This window comes from Volvox carteri (assembly GCF_000143455.1).
Source record: "Volvox carteri f. nagariensis unplaced genomic scaffold VOLCAscaffold_15, whole genome shotgun sequence".
NCBI lineage: Eukaryota > Viridiplantae > Chlorophyta > Chlorophyceae > Chlamydomonadales > Volvocaceae > Volvox > Volvox carteri.
In genome coordinates this window covers 1159356-1175438 of record NW_003307558.1, presented here as the reverse complement: position 1 = coordinate 1175438, position 16083 = coordinate 1159356, and the positions used below count along the sequence as shown (strand labels likewise).

Here is a 16083-nt window from a genome sequence, read left to right as displayed (position 1 = left end):
CTATCAGTGATCTATCTAACAAATACAACGGTTGCTGTGCGACGATTCATCTCGCACTCTCAAGCGGATTGTCATGGCGACACAGCGTACAGTACGAAGTTCTGTCCGTGCAAGCTTGGTGATGTCCAGAGAACGCGTGCCCATTATTTCTTTAAATTTTTAAGGAACGACGAAATTAGTTATAACTTGCAAATAGGAAGGGCGAGCTCTTCGTTCTTGACTGCTTGTGTCGGGGAGAATGCTTGCCTCTCTTGTCAGGGTTTTTGCAAAGCAGGGGCTGGGCAGCCTTGGCGCATTATCGCAATGTCAGCAGCTCCGATTCTTCAATGTGCACGAGTATCAGGTATTGTTTCAGCTTCCAATGACGGGACTCCCGTGTCGGAGCTTATGGAGCTTTTGCTAAGTAATGCAGGCGGCAATTGTCTGTACAATGGCTATGGCTCAATTTAAGATTGTATGGAGAATCTAAGTCAAACGCTGCTTGTGGCTTCATGTCATCCTTCTGTACACAGGGTGCACAACTTATGAGCAAGTTTGGCGTAAACGTCCCCCCCGGCATCCCGGCAAAAACATTGGATGAAGTTGCCCAGGCCGTTGAACAGATGGCGGATGAGAATGGCGAGGTGCGCCAAGAGTGCGCGCCATGCGGGGTTCTTCGCTGGGCCGATGCCATTACGAGTTAGCACCTTCGCTGGGCCGGTGCCATTACAAGTTAGCGCCACCGTAAGCCATACTTCGCCCGGCATCAATAGCGTGACATGAACTTACCTGACCGAAAACCCATCGGGGGCCAACTCATCACCGCTGCAGCATAAAGGCTGCTTTAACGTGATGACAGTGGTACGGGCTGCCGTCGTAACTATCGCCAGCAATTCATCATCACGGTTGTCTGGACTCTTATCGGCACGGCTACACCCACTGCTACCTACGCTGTCACCGTCAACCCACCCTCATTACCTGCATCCACTCCTTTTAAACACTAACACATGCACACACGGACTGCACCCAGTCCAACATCCAAAGTTCCCCTTCCCACAACCCCCTAATCCCTAGGTAGTTCTGAAGAGCCAAATCCTTGCTGGCGGTCGCGGGCTGGGCCGCTTCACCAACGGCTTGCAGGGAGGAGTACACATCGTGCCCAAAGCTCGCGCCCTGGAGCTTGCTAAGCAAATGCTAGGGGGCACCCTAGTCACCAAGCAAACAGGTCCTGCCGGCAAGCCGGTTAACACTCTGCTGATTGCACGCAAGATGAAACTACGCCGGGAGATGTACTTTGCAATCCTGCTAGATCGCAAGACCGCGGGCCCCATGATGATTGGCTGCAGCGAGGGCGGTACCAGCATCGAAGACCTCGCGGAAAAGTATCCCGAGAAAATTATCAAGGTACCAGTGGATAGTCGTACAGGCATCACTGACGCGCAGGCGGCGAAGATGGTTGAGGGACTGCGGGTAACGGGGGACAAGGCCAAAGCGGCACAGCAGATCAAGGCCCTGTACGACCTCTTCGTTAAGTGTGATTGTACGATGGTGGAGGTAAGGATTGACTTTAACTGCGGGAATGGGGAAAAGGCCAATGGGTTGGGATGGATTGGGTGGCACGTATACGTCCGTGCACTGTGTATTTGTGTACGTAGCCGCATACTACTGTAGACAAAATCCGTAGCGGCGGATGAACCGGCTGTCTCTGTTTATGAGCTTGGGCTTAGTAGCTTTGTGTTAGTGCTCCTAGATTCGCTGATTGCCTGACGCGGCCCAAATTCCCATTGGCCAGTTGGTTCTGCCACAGGCGCCGACAGGCTTTTTAATATGGCCAGAATATGGCCAGACCAGTAACGCCAACGCTTTGAAGCAATCGCATCCATGAATCCATCGCTCCGCACTTACCGCGCATCGCCTGGCCCTACACGAAGCTGCACGCCTTGTTTTTTGGGGCGCGTGCAGGTGAATCCATTGGCGGAAAGCCTCGATGGCCAGCTAATTGCTGCGGACGCTAAATTAGGGTTTGACGATAACGCAGCATACCGCCACAAGGAAATATTTGATTTGAAAGACGAGAGCCAGATCGACCCACGGTAGGTTCAAGGTGTGGAGTAGTGCTTTCAGGGGTAGTGGCGCCGTCTGGGGGAAACCGTCCGATGGTGGTCAACGCGGACATATTGTAGGAAGTGCGTATGGGAAAGGCATCCAGGTAGCACTCGATTTGGGCCTTACATAAATTGCTTCGTCCAGTGCTTTGCCGGTTCCTTTTGACGGGTGCATGAAACACATATGTACATGTGTATATGCATGATTTTTACCGCCTTGCATATCCAATTTTTGCGCTTGTCTCCTGGCCCTGCTCCTACCACCAAATTGCAGGGAGGTCGCTGCGGCTAAGTACGATTTGAACTATATCGGCCTGGACGGCAGCATTGGGTGCATGGTCAACGGGGCTGGTCTGGCCATGGCCACCATGGACATCATTAAGATGCACGGAGGGTCACCAGCCAACTTCCTGGACGTCGGGGGGAGTGCCAATGAGCAGCAGGTGTGTCCGCGTATGATGGGTTGTGGTAGTAAAAGAGGGCAGGTGGCTTGGAGCGTCGGAGGGTGCACTAACACCCGGCCAAAGCCCTTGGGAGTTGGCGCTGGGTTTCTGCGGTGGGGAAATGTGAAGCTGAGGGTGGGAAAAAGGTGGCACCGAGGGGCGTTTAAGTGAGGGTTTGTGGTGCGGGGTGTGAGTACGTGGGACTGCGAGGAACGCTGTTCGTTTCTGGCTGTGGAAACTCGAGGAAGAGCTCGTGGTGACTTTTGAAGAGGAGCATTACCAGACAATTTAGATCTTTGCATCGCTGTATCATATGCCATGTAGTCTTGTTCGTGGTGCTTTAATTATGCAGGTCCCGTCGTTCGCTATGTCAGTCGGCGTCTCTTGGCAGGACTCTTTTGTCTCCCTTGTCCTCCCGTCCAGCTAGACGTAGCGTTGCCCGCTCACAAATCTTCACACCCATCTACCCGTCTGCACAACACCACAAATTTCACCAGGTAGTTGAGGCGTTCAAGATCCTCACTAGCGATAAGCAAGTTAAGGCCATCCTGGTCAACATCTTTGGCGGCATTATGAAATGCGACGTCATTGCCAGAGGCATTGTCAACGCGGCCAAGCAGGTGACTTGATTGCCAGCGATTGCCGTACACCAAACGTCGGTTTTGTGTACGCAACTGATTCGCCTATTTTGCCGCCCAGACACACATCCCTCACACATGTCACGTTGTTTGCACGAGTGATTATGAACAGGGATAATTCGTGGGCAAGTTGCGGATGCAGTTGTGTGTGGGCCCACGTGACCTATTGCAGGTGGTGGTGTTGAAACTGCGCCTTTCCGTGCCCAGCGATGTACTGCGCGGTTCATCCACAAGGCGCTTTATAGGTATTCCACCCCATGAATCTTGCTGGACTGCAAAACGTATGCGGCATAATGGGCCCAGCTACAAGTATCTATGCTGGAGACGATTGTTCTACCACTTGCCTTACCCCAGTGCACTTCTCCCTCGCGTTTCACATGCTGTATACGTCATATTTAGCGAGGCAACACACCATTGCGAACACGCTACAACCATGCATTCCCATACTCCGCAAATTTCCATCCATCAGCAAAATCTTCCACCGCGTGCCTGTTCCCTCTTGTCCAGGTCGGCGTATCGGTACCGCTGGTGGTTCGGCTAGAGGGCACCAATGTGGCTCAGGGTAAGGACATCATCCGCTCCTCGGGTATGGCCATCATTGCGGCGGATGACCTGGACGACGCGGCCAAGAAGGCAGTGGCGGCCATTGCTTGAGGCAGCAGAGTGTGTAAGGGAACCGACTTAAAGCATGGAAGAGGGCCCGCCTTTAAGCAGGCATAATGTGCACCGAGTTCAGCGTCACTGCTGCGCGGAGTAGGGACCAATGGCGACGTCTTCGGGTGAGGCACGGATTGCGAGCCACTGACAGATGTCGGGTGTCGGGACAGCGGCGAATCGAGCAGTGCCAAGATGGAGGCGGGATGGCTGGATGGTCATGGCACAGATAACCATCTTTTCATGTAGGTTTGGATGTGTGCTTGGCCTTCCATTTCTTTGTTTGTTTACGAATCTGGTCTTTAGGAACGGCACTTCAACTCAACCGACAGTCTACCAGACGGTGTAGTAAGGAGTCGGGGTGGTTGCTAGACAGTTAGCTCAGGGAACAACTGGCGGCCTATTGTCGCTGTTGGACAATGACACGTTTTCCTCGATGTGATCTGCTAAATAGTGGAGAGGCGCATGTACATGAAAGGAGCGTGCACGCAAGAATGGTGTCAGCACAGCTGCTGATCGCCTTACGGGTGCCGGTATGGATCGGACTCGACAGGGCAGTACGCGCGGTAAGTGGGCCGGTAGGCATGATGGCAGGAATAAGTTCAGACACCGCTCAAGTACCTGTGTGTTGGTCTGGAGTGTGCACGTACGTTAGCGGCATTGCTTGGCTCCAACAAGGTGCTATGGAGGGATGGGCAAGGAACCCCTCTTCCGTGTAATACCGTGTAGCCTACAACTAGCGCGTATTGTAGCAACGGAGTCCAGAACACTTTTGCGAACTCGAGGGTAAGGCCAGGATGCGAATGAAATCTCCCTCCTGAGTTTGTTGTCTCTCTAAAGTTGCTGCGATGCCCCGCCTGCATTAGCCGCCACCATCAGTCTGTGCAAGATTCACACCCAACAGCAGATGCCGCCTCTCCAACTGGCCGCCCTTTGTAAGACTGCGCAGCTCTGTGGTCTTGGCTTCCCCCTCGGACGCCACCGACCCCTGTTCCCCTAGTTCCCTCTGATCCGCCGCGTGATTAGCATACACTGAATAGCCGGAAAGCATCTCCGCGGTCGAGGCAGCCCGCCGCCGGCGCGCCGCCTGGCATACAGCAGCAACTTCATCGCCGCTGCCGCTGCTGCCATCCTGCCGCATCCTCGCCCCGAACGATGCGTAGGCATGCCGTATTGTCTCGGCGGTAATACCATATCTCTGCAGCGCCTCATGTCCCCAGTTCTGCGTCAAGAGCATATACACGACAGCGGGGCCGCTACGCCAGTCGTCCTGGTGAGCCACCGCTATGAGCTTGTTCAATGCGGCAGTTAGTCGGTCCTCCGAAGGTACGGCCAGGAACTCAATCACGTCACGTATGTCCCGGACCTACGTTACATAATGTGGGTTGCGGAGGTTGGTTGCGGGACTTCATAAGCAGTTTAGCAGCAGGATACGACGGGGCTGAAGTATCACAGCAAAGAAGTGATCAGGTTTCACCGGATTGCGAGGCGGGGACAAGAAGGGACATGGGACACAGGCTATGCATGTGCGTGTATGACACAAGGGGCTTGCAGTGGTGGAATGTCCTGCTCGTTTCGGCCTACGCACTATGGCGGCGGTCTATTTTGTGTCGCCTCCAGGGACAGAAGGTGGAAGGGCGAGAGAAAGTTTACGCAACGACTCGAGCGCATCGCACAACGGATAGGTGCGCCAGGGTCCGTTGTTGCAGGGACCGGCACCGTCCGGCACCGGATTGCAAGTACACTGCTGTTTCGTTCACACGTTCCTGGCAGGCGGCAACGGACTGCCAGTTCACGTGCTGGTGGCCTACTGGGGATCCCCGGCAGCACACCACCCGCATCCGCGGACATGCAGTGTGCGAATACGTTTTTGACCTGGTGGGTCAGGCGGCTCGGAATCGCACGGCAGCAGCGTTGTACAGTAACGCTATCGACCAGTCAAATCCTTCCCGCACAGTGCGTGATAGGGCCAGGGACAGCTTCCAGGTCCATCCCGTCGACTAAGCTTTTGCAGGTCCCATCTATGGGCAGTAAGCGCATTAGGAAAGTGTTGAAACGCATCATCTCCATGTTGGCGTTGGCCATGTCGTGGACACGTCGTTACACCCAAATTCCCCGTGGCCTTCAGGCCACCGGCCGGATCTGCCCTTGCTTACGTTGTTCCGCCAGCGCTCCTGCCGCGGCAGAAGCACCCGGTTTGGCGCCACTATATCGTCGGCGGCATAGGGCCCCAGCCGCTGACCCACTCGCACGCCGCTGAGCATTACGCGGTAGCAGTACCAGGGTGGCCGTGTCTCATCGCAATTGGAAAAGGACTCGCCGTGCACCACATGCAGATAGCAGTCACGAGCAGGGCGGCAGAAGCGCAGGCGCAGCTCGGGGGCGACCTGGCGGTATTCGGACGATTTAACAGTTGGGCATATGGATGACCGCGTCCAGTGGAAGGGGTTTTTGGGTTAACGGTGTACGGGGAAAAAGGTAGGCGGAAGAGCGATGGCGCATTGTCCTCGGGTAGCCAGGCCGGCCGGTTAGCCGCCTTGCATGTGTCGAGGGAGGCATGCTAGTCGTCAGAGGCCGGTGGCAGTGGCATGTACTGGGCCCCTTTCAATCGCAGGGCTGCTTGCGCCTGGGCCCCTTTCGATCGCAGGGCTGCTTGGAATTGTGCCACCCACGGGTTGTGCACGTCGGACAGGGTGGCCCGTATCCGCGCACTCGAGCGTGCCAGCAGCCCGAATTACCCGCACCTTATCCTTGTAGGCGGCGTTGTCTATCGGCACGTCATACTCGTACAAATAAGCAGTCCCGCCCGCCTGTGGCTGGTACAGGCAGAACCAAGTCTCACGGGTCGGTAAGCAGTCCATAACTTTACCAAGCTTTCCAAATGAATAGCTTCTAAAGCAAAATGACATACGCCGCACACAGGGTACTTGTATGCTCGAGTGCGCGCATGCATGTTGCACGCCGTGGCAGAACAAAGTACTCAGCAACTTCATCGCCAGGGCTTACTACAAGCCCCTAGCTTCTGTAGCTACGATAACAACAACGTAACACTATGCTTAACGTAACTAGACGTAACTGCATATTGAAGCTAAGCCGCGCTCCGATACCTGCATGTTAACTTTAGCAGGAATGTTTTTTAGTTTAAGGGGTAGCGCAAAAAGTCTTCGGAGTTCTGCAATGTATTTGTACCATTCCTTGTGGTAAGCTTATGCGGTGGCATTTGTCGCCGGTTTGGCTGCCTGCCGGGGTCTTTCCTTCTCAGGCAGGTGGTCACAGGCCAGCTCCTCTGCGTGCAGCTTTTGTAACGACACAGAGACGGAAAGGCCGCTACAGCTCGGACAGACAGTTGAGCACCCGCGAGAGTTCCGAGCAAAAGTCAACCACCGCCGATGCACGCAATGGTGGTGGTGTTCAGGTGAAAGTTCCAACCGGAGGCGATTCCATTTACAGTGGTTATCAGAAAGAGACGCTTAATGAGCATCGCCGATCTGGTACAAATACAAATCTGCTGCAGAATGGGGTCCGTGCCGACAGTGTCTTAAATGCGGCTTTACATACCTGGAGTCAAACGCATCAGGAGGCTCAATCCAGCACCCTGGATAGCTTGTACACCTGGCCCAGAGACCTTTTTTCGGTTCTGCCTTCCGGCTTGGATGGCGCTGACTTGCCGAATGCAACGAGCTCTCAGGGCTTTTACGCGGCATCATTGGTTACTGATGACCTCCTGGACGGATCAAATTACCCTACTGATGAGCTGGTATCATTTCAAGCCTTGCGGGCCCCTGCCCTCGACCATCCGCAAAGGGCTGCTCGAAACTGGCTACCCCCGCGGACCCTAGCCGACGGCCATCGCCTTAGCATGGGGCATAACCACGACGGCAACAGCGTCCCAATTAGTACAGGTTTAGAAGTCGCGAAACGCCACGCGTCACGAACCTCGCCTTCGCATGGTCCGGCTGCAGTGCCGCCGCAGTGCCCGGCCACGGCTGAAAGTGCTAAAGATGCGACAGGTATTATGCAATTGACGCCCCAAGAAGGGCAGTTGTACCCATTAGGCCAGCCGTCTGGGTGGCTGGAAGCCGGCACTGGAGCGATGGCATGTGACAGGTGCGGCGGCGGGGGCCCGGTGCTGGCCCTGCAGTCTTCGAATCAGCAGCCCCAGCCGTCTGTCGCGCCTTTGGGGAGTATACGGACAACAGGTGACGACATGCTTCCGGTCGGTGGACTACTGCGGAATGGGGTACCGCAGCGGAATGGGGAGGAGCGGGGACAGTTGGACGTTACGGATTTGCGGCAGGATTATGGCCAGCCGCAACAGCCTAGGCGCCGTTTGACGCGAAGGCATCTGGGCCACGAGGAATTCCTGCACCAATATGACACTTTATTGGAAGCGCAGGAGGCGGCGGTGGGTTCTGCGGCTTCAAAGCCGAGTATAAAGCGGTCAAGGAAGCGGAAGCACCCCGGCCCTGGCCCTGCGCCTGCGGAAGCTGGTACAGCGGACGCGGTGCTGCCGAATGCTGTGCCTGGCATTGGACTCGTTGAGGATGGCGTCCAAGCAGCCGTTCCAGCGCCTGCAGCTCGCGCCAGGCGCCGCGGCAGCCCCGCTGTACAGCGTCTCAGCGAGCCCTCATTTTCCTGTGCGGCTACCCCAGCGCCCTCAACACCGGTTGTTGCCGGGGAGCACCCTGCACGACATCTGACCGGCGTTAATAGCGTTGCTGCAGCTACCAGCAACGCGAAGGCTAGCACCACCACTACTGGCCGCCGACCCAGGCTTCTCTCGTTGTACAGCGAGTTTGGGATGGCGCAAGGCGCCGCACTGGGACGGATGCCTCCCGGCAGTGGCCAGAGCGCTTGGGACCAGACGCGCACACATGCAGCGACGGCGACGGGTTCGCGGCCCCGTTCCCGTCGGAGCAGCAGCAGCGGGGCAGGGACGGCGGTACAGGCAGGTACCTGGGACAGTCAGCCCGCTCGGGATCTTGAGGAGCCTTGGACGGCGCAGGAGAAGATTGAGTTTTGGCAAAATATTTGCAGCTTTGGCGAAGGTGAAGCAGAAGTGAGTGGCGCCGACGACAGCGAGGGGATTATGGCCTCCAATCCTCGGCATCGCGTTCCGTTAAGCCTTGCCGGCACACCTGTTCTCATCTGCGTACGGCAGCCCGAGCCTTACGGCCCGGCGGAGTTGTATGAACTACCGGACCTAGGAATAGGCCCTATGGATGACGCCACGTGGGAGATCTGGGGTCGCCAGCAAGGCTCCAGCCGGCCTTGCCAGCCGCTCATGGTGGTTGATGTGGGTGCCCGGCTGGGCTTCGAGCTGTGTGCACCGCACAACCGCGGCTCCGGTGGCTGGCGTACGTACGAGGTAATTGTAGGTTCGGGCTACAGCCACGACCCGGCACGCACGCTACACCCGCTGCGGCTGGTGTGCGAGGGCCGGGTGCGCTTTGACGCTCGTCACTTGTGGGACTTGGTAGATTTCCTGGCGGACCCGACGCGGGCTAGCATTGCGGCCCACCTGACGAGCGCGGCGCTGCTTCGTACGGGACGTGACAGAGAGGCCTACTATCCACCTAGCTTCTGTCATTGGCTGTTGCTGCGGCGCTGGGGGGAACGGGGCCTGGCGCATGTGGGCTGGGGCCCTGGAGACACGCTTCGTCACGTGAACGAAGTGCGGCGCCGGAGGCTACCACGGGAGGAACCGGTGCTGGCGGGGCCGGGGAAGAACATGGCAACTGGTGCGGCAGCGAAGGGGGTGGAGCAGTGCCGGTGAAGTTCCTGGACGGGTGTATATTGGGCTGAAAAGTTTGTTTGACTGCTGTTTGTAAGGTTGAGCTATGTAGTGCTTAAGCGCTTGCAACTAATGTTTTCATAAACTAGTATCGCTAATGCCGATGTGCAGTTGTTGTTCGGTATTTGTGGCAATGTCTGTTTTCATGTGCCTTGGTTTGGATGGCAGGAGCGGGGTTTAGGGCGAGGTGTGGTCGCTACAGGCTCGCGCGCAGGTGGTCGGCTAGGGGCAGCGGACGGCTTGCACGGGTTCACGTAAGTGTGGGCATGTGTCTACTGCTTTAGTGTCATGGTCCCCGTTTCACGTCGCTTGAAGTTGGTCTATGCGGCTGCGTCAGCTGGCCAGGTTCGTGCTGTGCTCCCTTTCTGTCCAAGGGCCAAATGCCTCTTTTCCCCCTTCCCCTTGCACTCGAGACCCGTCCCCGTTTCCCGAGCCGTTCCGGTTAGGTTGCTATACCGCCCCAAAGATGCTGTAGATTTCTGGGTTTGCCTTCCACCGTAATGTTCTGGCTAAAGGTCTTTTGGCCTGTCTTGGAGTTTTTGGCCTTGTACATACGTGCGCAACCACATACATAACCATGCATGCGCATTCTTGCATAGTGCTTGCTTGGTTAGCAGTGCGGGCAGTTGGGTCGTGTGGAGTGCCGATACGTGCGACTGTATGATTATCTGACTACGCTTACCTACCTTAAAAGTTCGCAAGGGACTGGGCCTAGCGCAGGATGGAATTGCGAAGTGCACGGCGGTCGTTGTGAGATGCTTGGTGAGAAGGTCTTTTCCCTGGTTGGAGAATTGCCTAGTTTAATGTAGACATGGATATGACGGCTGATTTCGTGGACGATTAGGCTTGCATGGCTAGGCACGACTATCGTGATCACTATCGTGACAGGGATTATGTCAACAACATTCGCTAATGAAGCATAAGTTACCAGGACTCAAGCTCCGAGACTGTCTCTCCTAGAGCTTCTCCCGGCCTCCATGCATCATAGCCCCATGGCAACACCATGCAGATCGCGTGCACGCGAAGATTACGCAGCAGCGATTGTATTCTTGGTCTCCGTTAAGCGTGACCGTGCTAACTAAATCTCCAGCTACAGAATCCATCGCCACAGCTGAGCATAGCGTCGGCGCGTACCCCTCGCCTGCCTGCCGCCCGCCTACAACCCGTGCGCGGTGCTAAGCAAGTCCACACACGTGATTGCCTTGATAGGAAAAGGTTGGCACCGACACGAGCAAAAACATAGGATAGCGCAGCGCTTCATTGTTGCCCAGTCACTTAAGGAGTGCCGTAGCACTAAAGCACAGGACGGGAGGAAGCTGTCTACGCCTTGTTTCAAGGACTGCACGAGACTAACGAAATAAGGCACGGTGCAGGATGCAAAGCGTTGGAGCGACTGCGGGGGCCCCTGAACTACATCACCCGCCTGGCTCGGCGGCCCTGCCAAACAACTCCTGCAGCCGAGGGCCTGTCCTCCCAGAATCAGACACGGCACGACCATGGCCCCCAACCCAGTTCCCCATTTCCATGTATTACCTGGACATAATCGAGATTTCGGACCCCCATCAACTGCATCCACGTCGAGGCCATGCCCCCTTGCCGCTTTCAGCACATCGTGAGGATGCTTTTGCTACGTGCCCTTTTTAATCCCATCCTTGCAACCCTTAATCCCAACTCATGCACCTACAGGAGCTCGGATGCTCCCACGTCACGTGTTACTGCCTTTCCCAGTGACCCGGCCAACATCGTGAAAATGTTCCGAGATGGGTGTTACGCCCTCCATCGCCATACTAGTGCCTCTCCTACTAAGCAACTAAGGCACACTCCAGCCTTGGCCCCAGCACCAGCTGCAGCCGGTGCTCAGACCTTGATGGCCCGCTGCTGGTTGGCTAGCCGCTGGCTCATCTTAAGGGCCCTTAGCTTGATGTAGTCCCGGTCAACCACGCCATCGTCCTTGTTGCCCTCCTCCTCCGTCTCTTCCTCGCTCTCGGACTGTTGAGTTGGGGAAAAGGGGAAGTTTGGTGGGGATTGTGTTCCGAGCAGTGCAACTCCCTCCAAATACTCCCCAAACATGAATACTTCGTCCCCCGCCACAGGTCTGACGTCACAGGCCACGTCTTCCCCAATCTTACCTCCTCCTCTTCCTCCACGTCACTCCCCGTGTAGCCCAAGATGCGATTGAGGTCGGGCTGCACCTGCTGCTCCTTCTTCTTGCCCTTCTTGCGCTTGATGTTGGTGGGGGCAGCTGCCTCCATAGGGTTTGCCGCGATCGTCTCCAGCAGAGGCGCGCCTGTCCAGGTGCGGCGGTTCATGCCCTTGACTAGCGTGCGCTCGCTCTCGCTGAGGCCCTCTGTGCCACGCGACGGCGACGGTGGCGCCTCAACACCCTCCGTGACGGACGGTATCGTGGCCGGCACCAGCAGACCCTCGTCCTCTGCGCATCGTGGTGCAGCGCAGCCGGGGTGTCGTTACGGCAACGGAGAATATGCAGGACAGGACTGGCGCCTTGCTTAGGCTTGTGGTGGCAGAGGCAGGTGGCGGCAGAAGCAGCCACTGCAGAGTGGAGTGCGCCATTGCGTGATATTCCCACCTTCGACCTAACCATACGAGCGGCAGCCGTCCCCTCACCGCCCTTTTGCACCTGAAGCCCTTCCCAGCGCTTACCCGCATCAAAAACCTTAGCAATGCCCAGTTTGTCTCATGCGATACCCCATCCAGTTCCATGCCTGCTCTTGCTCCCCTGTCCATGTGTATCGCCGTCCAATGCCCTGCTCGACCTATCCCCACCTCACCCGCATTCGCATCCACGGCGTCCAGCTCCGCCCCCAGCACCAGCACTCGGTTGAGCCGTTCCGTGACGCTTGTCAGCAAGTCGGGCAACTCTGGGAAGAAGTGGTCATCGTCAATGGTGTTGCCCTCCACTCCCAGTGGCGAGCTGAGCTCTGGGTCACCCAGCTCGTCAGCGGCACCCTCCGGAATGGGCTCCGACTCGCCTGGCCCCAGCGTGTGCAGCGGCGACGAGGGCTTGACGGCACCCAGCTCGCCCGTGGAGTGGGGAGGCACCGGCGGCGAGCTGCTGCGCGAGCCAGGGGCGCGAGTCTTGCGGTCTGGCGTGTGAACAGCCGACTGCCGTCGCCCGCTGGCAGTAGCTCCTGCGCCACCGGCGATGGCACCCTTGCCGCGGTACCCACCGCCCTTGCCGTCGTGCCCGGCGCCCTTGAGTTGCGAGGCGCGCAGCTGGTCGGGATGAATCTCCTCCAGCGCAATCATAAGCCGCTCCAGCAGACTACGCAGGCCCTGCTCCGCACCTATGCAGACGGAGCGGAGCTTGTTAAACTTGGCCTTGGCGGACTCCATGTTCCGTTCCACCTCGCCGATAAGGCTGGCACGTTCTGCGCTGCCGGCGCCCACGTCGGGTGCGACCGCCGAGTCCTTCTCGTACATGCCGGAGCGGTTGCTCAGCAGTGCAGCAATCTCGGATTTGGCGGAGGCCTCACGCTGCTCGGCCAACGACACCAGCTGCCGCATCTGCTCCTCCTTGGCTTTGAGGCCTGTGCGAAGAGAAACGGTGGGCGGAAGGGCAGATGGGACGCGTGAGACGAACTATTAGGACTGACAGGCTGCAGGCGGAGATGGAAAGGGTGCGGGCCAAGGGCCGCCAGCCATTTCGTTGGCCAATACTTTTCATCACCTGCTGCCGGTAAAACAACTAGGTTTCGCGCGCAGACGTGTGTCGTGCAAGCAAGGCATGAGTTTGGCTGCAAACCTGCGGACGGCGCCCGTGAGACTCAAAAGGTCATTGGCTCGCGAACGTAGCTGTAGCGCAGCCGTCGCCGCTCAGGCCCACAATTCCACTATCGCAGCCCAGCTCACATACTGCCCTTCCACTCATAGCTCTCGCCGCGTCCTCGCCGTAACAGAATCCTGAACCACAACCTGACCTTATCACGGCCTCTAACCCACCCACGCCCGCAAACCCGTGATCTCCGACACTTACCGTCCCAGTACGCCAGGACCTCTTCGGGCGTGTCCGCGCCGCTGATAGTCCGAATGCGGTTCCAGCTGTGTTCCATGGCCTCCACCTTTGGCGCCAAAGCCGCCACGCGCATCTCGTAGGCGTCCTGCTCCATCTTGAGCTTGGATTGCAGCTCCCGCTCCTGCCGCTCGCGCTCCAGCTGCTTTTCACGCAACTTGCGCTCGCGCTCGAGCTGCTTCTGCTGCCTCTTCTTAAGCTCACGGACCTTTACGTGGACGAAGGGTGAGACGGGGTGGTTGCAGCATATGCGGTGTGAAAAGTTTGGATGCTATGGCCAGGTCAATTCAATGCTCTGCCATGGGAAGGACACCCGTGTTAAATGCTAGGACTAGGAGCCAGTTTCACTGTAATAAACTGTCCATTTCATGTCCGTAGGATAATTGCATGTTGCGTTACCATTCATGGCCAGTGCAGTCGCCAGCGTCGATCTAAGTGTCGCAGCGGCATGAAGCTCTTTGCTGTATGCATTCAGCAGGCCACAAGTGGCTTTGCTCCATGGGGCGCCAGCCGTGGACACATGGCCCCACCCACCCTAGCCCGCCAGCCAGCCTTCAGGCCGGCATTACCGTTTTGCCCTTGTGCATGCCCTCCCTTAGCTTCTCAAGCTGGGCCCTCTTTTCAAGCTATTATCAATTTGCCATCTTGTCCCCACCCAACCCAAACTTGGCCTCTTTCAGCTCCAACCCACCTCACGCCGCCGCTCGCGCAGCTTCTTCTGCCAATCCATGCGCGTCTCCTCCAACATTCGCTTCATGCGGGCCAGCTCCCGCTCAGCCTGCTCCTTGGACGCCCGTGTCTCGTTAAAGTGTGCTGTGAGCGTGTACAAGTCATCCGCTGAATCCTTCTTCAGCTGCTGTGAGGCGCGGACCTTCATGTCCATCGCCAGGTGCTCGCGGCTGAGGCACGAACGGCAGCAGCACAGAGAGGTCAACAGGAAAAATATTGACTGAGAGTGGAAGCCAGGATGCGTGGAACGGGGTGACCAAGCATGTGGTACAGTGGGGAAGCGGAGCGGTGGTGGCCGCGGTACCCAAAGGCGCTTAGGCCATGCTGGTTGCGTAGCTTTGCGGAAGCGGTGCCGGACGGCCCGATTGGGGCACAATCGCGGCGCCTTGAACAATGCCCACTTCTAGCTTTATAGATGGTAGGTTTGCTCCTTACTCAAAGCCGAACGGCAAAATGAACAGGCGTAAGTAAATCCCCGTAAAACCCAAATCACGCCCCCTATCCCCCGTGTGACTGGCTATGACCCTGCCTCCCAACCCCTCGCTCCATAATTCCCCCGTCGCCATGCGCGGAACAACCCGGGCGTGTCGGCAATGATGTTGGCCACGCACCGTGTTCGCTCCCCTAACAGGTAGTACAGTCGATTTTTAGCCTCTGCCTCTACCAGCTCCTCGTCAATGTGCTTCATCTCGTCCTGTAGCTGCTGGATATACGCCTGCTCCTCGCTCAGCTCTCCTGGAGTTAGGCGTGCACAGTCCGTGTTGGTGTCGCGGTTTTTGTTGTAGTGGGACTCCTTGCGCCGGACCTCCTCGTGCAGCTCGTTGAGCTTGGCCTTCTTGAGCTCCAGTTCCCTTCGCAGTGTTTTGATATCATTCTGTTGCGCTTCACCGCCGGCAGTGCCTGAAAGATTGCGACCGGACTCGTTATGCAAGGCCGCTGCGCACGACCGAGGTGAAGCGCAGAGCATGTAAGTATACCTGCTTGCGCCTTGACAAGCTTGATAGAGTCCAGAAGCACCTGCCGTTCATTTTTAATTTTCTCTAGCTCCAATTTCAATAATTCCTCCTCTGTTAGCTCCTCTTCTCCCAGTCCTCGAGGCGTGTCCATACCCGGCGTCTTTGTCACCTTTGCTGGCACGGCCGGAAGGCCGCGTGATGAGGGCTTTGCAGGTGCAACAGCAGGAGGTGGTCCTGTGAATGGCGACATGCTGCGTCCATCGTCGCTGTCCTCGCCTAGAAGCTTGCACAGCTCCGGCGACGTCTATAAGGGCATGGATGGCGACCACCGTTAGACCCCAGCTTTGTTAAACTCCTGCTATTTAATTAAGAAGCTGTATACGCACCTTGAGCAGTTCCTCCTTTGTCCGTAACCTCGGGAGCTTCAGGGTCGTCTTTGTTGCCATGGTTCCGCTAAGTTTGGCCCCCCGGCCCTAGCTTAACGGGAACAACCGCTAGAACGGGGTACTCACAAACTTTGAAGTGAAATGCAATGCGTTTCCTGCATCTGTGGCGCAGCAAATATGTGGGCGCGTGAGCGGCAGTTTGGTCGACAAACAATCTGCTATAAACGGTATAACATACCGTATTTGCAAATAACAAGTGTAGTGGGTAATGCAGAAGCTTGCTGCGAGAGGGCTAGTTTGCACTCAAAGGACCTCCGTGTACGACACACCGCTGCCCGGAACACCGGTTGCCCGATAGCACAACAAAAA

The 16083-nt window shown here is 57.0% G+C and overlaps 4 protein-coding genes across 4 annotated transcripts; 2 read left to right on the top strand and 2 right to left on the bottom strand.

Moving 5' to 3' along the window:
- The first annotated feature begins 166 nt into the window (after positions 1-166).
- On the top strand, positions 167-4771 carry sclb1 (succinate-coa ligase beta chain, succinyl-CoA synthetase mitochondrial precursor). Its single transcript, XM_002949711.1, has 7 exons — positions 167-343; positions 513-623; positions 1054-1533; positions 1942-2072; positions 2359-2527; positions 3025-3147; positions 3673-4771. The coding sequence occupies exons 1-7, from the start codon at positions 239-241 to the stop codon at positions 3817-3819; spliced, it is 1266 nt and encodes a 421-aa protein (XP_002949757.1). The 5' UTR covers positions 167-238; the 3' UTR covers positions 3820-4771.
- VOLCADRAFT_117339 (uncharacterized protein) lies at positions 4682-6680 on the bottom strand (the record flags this gene model as incomplete). Its single annotated transcript, XM_002949602.1, has 3 exons — positions 4682-5185; positions 5976-6206; positions 6564-6680. 3 exons carry the CDS (start codon positions 6678-6680, stop codon positions 4682-4684), a joined length of 852 nt encoding a protein of 283 aa, XP_002949648.1.
- A 291-nt stretch (positions 6681-6971) lies between these two features.
- Positions 6972-9730, top strand: VOLCADRAFT_104415 (uncharacterized protein). The gene is made up of 2 exons (XM_002949710.1): positions 6972-7019; positions 7116-9730. Exon 2 carries the CDS (start codon positions 7679-7681, stop codon positions 9593-9595), a length of 1917 nt encoding a protein of 638 aa, XP_002949756.1. The 5' UTR covers positions 6972-7019; positions 7116-7678; the 3' UTR covers positions 9596-9730.
- Positions 9731-11470: 1740 nt separating this feature from the next.
- VOLCADRAFT_104414 (uncharacterized protein) lies at positions 11471-15971 on the bottom strand (the record flags this gene model as incomplete). Its single annotated transcript, XM_002949601.1, has 9 exons — positions 15953-15971; positions 15715-15875; positions 15350-15632; positions 14984-15272; positions 14335-14542; positions 13608-13851; positions 12403-13161; positions 11743-12044; positions 11471-11602 (listed from the first exon to the last, which is right to left on the bottom strand). Exons 2-9 carry the CDS (start codon positions 15772-15774, stop codon positions 11471-11473), a joined length of 2277 nt encoding a protein of 758 aa, XP_002949647.1. The 5' UTR covers positions 15775-15875; positions 15953-15971.
- Between the last annotated feature and the right edge of the window lie 112 nt (positions 15972-16083).